At 35.1% G+C, this 6,989-nt stretch overlaps 1 protein-coding gene across 1 annotated transcript; it reads left to right on the top strand.

The window, feature by feature from the left end:
- The first annotated feature begins 802 nt into the window (after positions 1-802).
- On the top strand, positions 803-5,138 carry LOC132299097 (LOB domain-containing protein 18). The gene is made up of 2 exons (XM_059795551.1): positions 803-1,428; positions 4,463-5,138. Exons 1-2 carry the CDS (start codon positions 1,081-1,083, stop codon positions 4,847-4,849), a joined length of 735 nt encoding a protein of 244 aa, XP_059651534.1. The 5' UTR covers positions 803-1,080; the 3' UTR covers positions 4,850-5,138.
- The last annotated feature ends 1,851 nt before the right edge of the window (positions 5,139-6,989 follow it).

Genomic DNA, 6,989 nt, shown 5'->3' with positions numbered 1-6,989 from the left:
TGTCATTGCATAACCATTTAGTCTCACCAGATTGTGCAACCCTCTAATCTCCACGTTATTATGATGTACATCTGTTGATCTAGATTAGTTCACATTATCAATTTTGGTATTCCGTGTACTGGCGAGTTTGATCACGGATTTTTCATTTCAACTTGCACTTAAATTACAACTCAATTTTTTTATTTCTTGACATTAAACTTATATGTCTCTGCAGATACTTAAACTTGACTTGAAAAATAAAAATTATCGATGTTATACAACTCTTGATTAACTCACAAGTTGACATTGATGAGAAATTATCCAAATGTTCGACTAAAATCCTTCTTCAATTTATCTTCCTTCTCAAACACATGCACACATTGATTGAACAATTAATTAATGTCCATAACAATAAATTGATACTCTAATTTAGTGGTATGGGGGCAATAATGTCTTTCTAGCCACTATTACACACTTACAAATGCAGAGCCGTTTTCTTTACTTGTTTATAGAATTAAAGAAGAAAAGGCCGAGTCTTTTTCAACGTAGAGAGAGAGAGAGAGTGAGAAGAGAGTTGGCGTCTTTTGCCCTCTACGCAGCTTAAAACACGCTAGAGGCATACATAGACAGTCCCACTGACACGTTTCGACTTCTAAAACCCCCATTCTTTTTGTTTTGCAAGGTTAAGAATATATCTGATGTATCTAAAAATTAAGCAAACTTGGATGGACACACATATACATATACATGTATATTATATACATACACACACATATATATACACTATAGAAAGAGAGAGGGGGTGAAACTAAAGAGAAGAAAACATGAGCTTTGGAAGCTAAATTCACGAGATTGAAGGTAGATCAATAAAAAACTGTTGGCTTATCGCATGTTTGCTTCACGCAAGCAGCTAAATGGGGTTTGCTTCATCGCGTGGCTTTAAAGACTTCACTTAATGCTTAAAACCCCCAACCCCCCAAAAAAAAAAACCAACAAACAAACCCTCTCTCTCTGTTTCTCTCTCATCTTCAACATCGACCCCCACAATCCCTAGCTAATTGTATGATTTACAATCCAAAAAACAAAATTCCCCGCTAGAAAATGAGTGCAAACCCTAGCAGCAGCAGCACCACCGGTGGTGGTGACGGCGGTGTTGGCGGGAACAGCGGCGGCAGCAGTGGTGGAGGGCCGTGTGGGGCTTGCAAGTTTTTAAGGAGGAAGTGCGTGGCCGGGTGCATATTCGCGCCGTACTTTGACTCGGAACAAGGTGCGGCTCATTTTGCGGCGGTTCACAAGGTGTTCGGAGCGAGCAACGTGTCCAAGCTTCTGCTTCATATTCCGGTCCATAAAAGGCTCGACGCGGTGGTCACCATATGTTACGAGGCACAGGCTCGGCTTAGAGACCCTGTCTATGGTTGTGTTGCTCACATCTTTGCCCTCCAGCAACAGGTATGTACATGCTCCACTCTTCATTTTCCGACCTCCTAATTAATTTGTGATATGAAGGTCACCGGTTCAAATTAAGAAAATAGTTTAGTAATAAAATTACATACTCACTTTCCAAACCTAGAATGACCAGAGTTTAATTGGGCTTGCTCTTAATAGTCTTTAATTTGGACGCACTTCCAAGGAAAAAAGAAAAAGAAAAAGAAAAACAGCACATACACACACCCCATTTGTCACCATAAAGTGTAGGTTTACTCATGGTGCATGCTCACTTAATTTGATCTAAACTTCGTATTATAAAAACAGCCCTCTTTTCTAATAACTTTTGTTGTTTCAATTTCTATTTCTTTCTATTGAATCCTGTCGAGTGGTTCATATCTTGTGTGTGTAGTGTGTACGTTACTTTAGGTTTGTGTGTACATTTGTGTGTGATTGTCCTTTTCAAGCTAGGGTAGGTTTAATTGTCATTTTTGTTACTTGGCAGAGTGAATTTTACATGCTATATCACATTTTGGTATATATCTAAAAATGCCCAGTATTTTTCCTTCATAAAGTGCATATATGTATACACGCGCACTTTTCTCTCTCAGACACACAAGTACGTTACAGTATGTGAAATCCATAATTTACGGGATCATGAAGAAATTTGTATTGGTAGAGTTAATGCTAGCTTGAAAAAAGAGAAATATGATATCACTAGATTGAAAGGGAATATGGTATGGAACAAAACGTGATATAGTGATAGAAATGTATATGGGATTAATCTACATTGATACTAGTGGTGTAAGGGATCTGTCCTTGGTTGTTGAATTTTTAAGTCTGATTAAGGTTACATTGAAGTAAACTTCAAGAATTGTGTTGTCACTGTGTCACATATATGTATATATGTTGATTTATATATACATTTATATGCATGTGTATATATATACATATATGTATATATAAATACTATATACTTATGTGTGAAGTGTCATTTCTATTGTATATTTGAGAGGGGGCCGGGGGTTGTGTGTGTGTGTATATATATATAATTTTTTTATTTTTTTTATTTAGGAGGGAAGAAAATGAGGGCACAAGAAAGTGTGGACCAAGATGTGCTACATTGGGGGAACACTTTCATGCTTTGCTGAAATCTAGAAGGTAGGTTTTGATTGATTAAGTTATGATATGGTCGGAGAACACTACAATACTCAGGGGGTACAGTGCCCCCACTTTCTTTTTCTACACTCTACAAGTTTTGCAGCTATTAAGGAGATGGTCGGTTTACTGTTTTAAGGGTCACCTCCATTCCTCATTTTCTTGTTTTTGGGTTTATAAACACATCATATCAAGTTGTATATATATATATAGGGGTAGCCTACACCATCTAGCATTAATATTACCTTTTTATTAGGTTGTACCGTTACACCTCATGACTGTTTGCATGTACTAGTATAACATGCGTACACAGGTTCTTTGCATATGTACATATGTGTGTGTATATATATTCATATAGAATACTAGTAATAATTTAAAGAAGTCCACTGAGTGTGGATTGTCACGGTGACTTTAGCTTATATTCAAATAAAATTAGTTGAAAATCAATAGGTTTATGACTTAGCGATATAAAGTCTTTACTTTTTAAAAAGAAATCAGGAATTTGAACTTCAGTAGAGGCAATGTGTGTGAGTACCAAGTAGAAAAAAAAAAAAATTAGTTGAATATATTAATAACCGGACTCTCTATTATCACTCATGTATATATAAATTATGATGGTGGCGGACTTTCTTAGAGCACCTTATAATTTGTCACCCATCAGACTATCATATGCAGTCTTGTGTTCTTGTTCTTGTTCTAGATGTACTAAAAGATTACCAAAAAAAATTATCTAAGAGTGGCCTCAAATTGAGTCTAAAATATGCAATTATTAGAAAAATGTATTTTTTTAAATAAAAATATAAAAACACCTACTTTATATCTGTAAATATTTACACTATACTGTATTCTTCCCCGTCTACATGCATCTTTTGTGCATACTTATAACAATGCATGGCCTTCTTTCTTTTTTTTTTTTTTTTTTTTTTTAATGTAATAAGTTACAAAAATATATATTTATATATGTAAAAGAAACATGCATAAAACACATATATAGTTTTGCAATTATTTTTCTTTGTAGGTATCTAATTAGGCTGAGTTTATACAATTAAGTTAATTACAATGCAAATATTTAGGTGGGTGGTAAATATCTTGGGTTAAATTAGAAAGCTGTTGCTCCACTTGCCCTCTTATGGATAATAGAGTAGTACCACATGCTATAGAGAAAGAGAGAGAAACTTAGAAAATGATTAAGGCCATCAAGCATATAAGCCAAAAAGATTAACAATTTCAGGCGTCATCTTGTTACCAATTTGTCCACTTCTAAAACAACCTTATATATACTCCATGATCATGCACATGCCTTTTGTACTATTATAGATATATATATATGTTTTGAATACAATGTATATATTCTTAGCGTTCAATTGCTTCTAAGGTAAGCCACTCTCCCATTGAAGTGGTTCCAATTGAAAAAAAAAATATTAATAATTCTTTGAAATTTGTAGACATATTGCTTAACTTATTTAAAATTTCAATTCTCTTTTTAAATAATTACAATGTAGTTAGTTTAGTATATATTCTGTTTCTAAAATCATTTAAAGAAAAAAGAAATACAGTGAGTGTAAAAAAAAATTATATAAAAAATATGCAAAAAACACTCTTTTTATTTAGTATGTATATATAAATTCCTATAATTTGAAATTTTGTAACAAATTGTTCCCTGATTTTCTATTTTGATCATTTTTTTAATATAAACCTCAAAATACCCTTAATAAAGTTTGTGTATATAAGTATTTTTTATTTTGTTTTAAAGGCATTTTAGATATTTTAGACTTTAAATTAAAAAATGTTCTTATTTTCTCAATTTGAAAAATGTAGGAATTTTGTTTTTAACATCAGTAAATTTTTGCACATTCAGCATAAAAATGTTTTTATTTTTGCATCCTGGCATTACACTCAGGTGGTGCATTTACAAGCAGAGCTTTCATACCTACAAGCCCACCTTGCAACACTAGAGCTTCCAACTCCACCAGCACCACCTCCACCACCCCAAATGCTCCTCACGCCGCCATCCCTTTCGATAGCAGACCTCCCACCGGCGTCCTCCGTGCCCGCCACATACGACTTATCATCGCTTTTTGAGCCAATGATGCAGGCTTCGTGGACTATCCAGCAGCCTCAAATGGATCCACGCCAACCCGGTTGCACCAGAAGTATGGCGGAGATGTCATCATCAGTCAGTACAGGTGGTGATCTACAAGCACTGGCACGAGAACTTCTACACAGACATGGGTCTCCGCCAGTTCCATGCACTGATTCTCCTCCTTTGCCACCCCACTGCAAATGAGACATACTGACCCAATTAACTGGTATTTGCCCCGGGACCCATGACATTTGGGTCCTTCTTTGGATTTCAATTCCTTTTTTTTCTTTTTAACTTTAGTGGGCAAGTAATTAAATTACTGATCCCTTTTTCTTTTTTCTTTTTTTTTTTTTCCTGAAACAACAGTGAAATTTAGAGTATTAGTTTATACATGTAACTTTGCATCATGTTTTGTTCCATTTATATGTGTTTAGGAGTTAAACTATTGTTCCCTTTATAATATGTTTAGGAGTTAAACTATGTCCATGGATTACATTCGGTGAAATTACGCTATAATGGTTCTAAATTACATTCATTTCTAATCTGAATTGCTGAAGTTCTTTTATTTTTTTAAGCAAATTAATTCTAGGATATATACTTGGTCCTCTAATTTCTTGTACGTGGAAGTGGTATCAATGTGGTTCAGTTTGATGTTGTCATGGAGGTATAAAAGAATAGAATTCATGTAGCGGATCCCAACTAGCTAGAAAAAGTTTATTTGTTATTGTTGACTACAATATATTTAGTGAAAAAAAAAAAATTTTAAAAATATTATGTGAAGAACACAAAAATGAGGGCAATCCCTACCAAGTCAAATAGAACAAGTAAGACATTTAGAGCAGCAAAAGGGTATTAGCATGTGTCAAGAAAAACAAAGTAATTTGCCTACAATTGATTAAACGAATTCAAAAAATGACAACCAGTACCCAAGAAATAGATATATATCAGATGAACATTGAGCTCACAAATAAAGTGTCAAGCCTCAAGCATTTATGGAGGTTATGCTCTAGATAGGACAATTTATGGGTGGCTTGGACTTACAGTACCTTATTAAGGCTAAGAGCATTTGTACTGTACGTCAAAACTTCCTCACCGAGCTTAGACTTTTGGAGAAGACTTCTCAAGCTGAGAAGTATGGCTAGGGCACTAGTAAGGCACAAATTGGGGTCTGGAGATTGCACAAGCATGTGGTTAGACTACTGGCTACCAAATGGTCCTATCTCACTTCAATTAAGACTCACTTATATAGAAATTCTTCAACTGGGCCCGGCCTCAAGTCAAAGTTGATAGCCTAATTTTCAATAATTAGTGGGAAGTTCCAAGCACGTTACATCATGTTCCATTCTTCCAAAACCAATCCTTCATCACACAGCTTCAGAATATCCCTCCCCCCATCAAATGATAATGATCAAGTAGAATATGGCTACCAAGTGCATCCAAAGATTACTCACACAGACTTACAATGGCGTATTTCACTCCTCCTTCACTGGTTTTTGCCTGGGATCACATCTTTTGGTTCAAACACCACATTCCAAAGCATGGATACATTGCATGGCTTGCACTCAAGGGGAGATTATCCACTCCAAGCCAATGTTGAAGAAGCATTACACCAATGCCTATTACTTGTGTCTTTTAGAAGGGGAATCAATTGACCACATTTTCTTCAAATGCAAATACATAAGTACCATTTGGGTCTTCATCCAGCATGCAGCGGGATTCTACATCAGGCCAAACAATTGGAGAGATTTGATTGCTTGGTGCTCATCAACATGGACTTAGGATCATTTCGTAACTCATAAACTACTCCTTTCAAGTGCCATCTATTTCATTTGGTAGGAGAGAAGTGCAAGAGCATTTCGAAATAAGTCGACTGTAGGCAACCACATTATTCACCTCATTAAGGGATGCATCAGAGCAAGATTTGCTTCACTTTAGCTAAAGAATGGTGTAGAGATAAGGAAGATTGGTACACTTGAGGCCATGCAACAACTCTTCATGCAAGGATGTTCATTTGCCAAAGGCCAATCATGGTTTCTGCTTTGATTCTCCTCATACTTAAGCTTTAATTTGTTTTTGCACTTCAGAAAATTATGATGTTGATTATTGTCAGATTTGTTTGCTTAGACTTGAAATGGCTAGGAGTGGTTTTTCTTTAATTTTCTGCCAAGGATAATGTTCCTTTGGCTTGTGGTGTCCTTTGATGGACCTATTTTGTACATATTTTTTCCTTTTATAAAGCTTACCCATTTAACCAAAAAAATAAAAAAATTTATAGGATTTTAAGAAGTCATGCAAATGTATATTGTGGGTTGTTATCAAATGTGGTTTATATATATTAATGTTA

The sequence above is a fragment of the Cornus florida genome, unplaced genomic scaffold, assembly GCF_030987335.1.
Source record: "Cornus florida cultivar Cherokee Brave unplaced genomic scaffold, ASM3098733v1 CherokeeBrave_3.0.0_Hap2_Chr03, whole genome shotgun sequence".
NCBI classification, from domain to species: domain Eukaryota; kingdom Viridiplantae; phylum Streptophyta; class Magnoliopsida; order Cornales; family Cornaceae; genus Cornus; species Cornus florida.
This window is presented reverse-complemented; position numbering and strand designations above follow the sequence as displayed.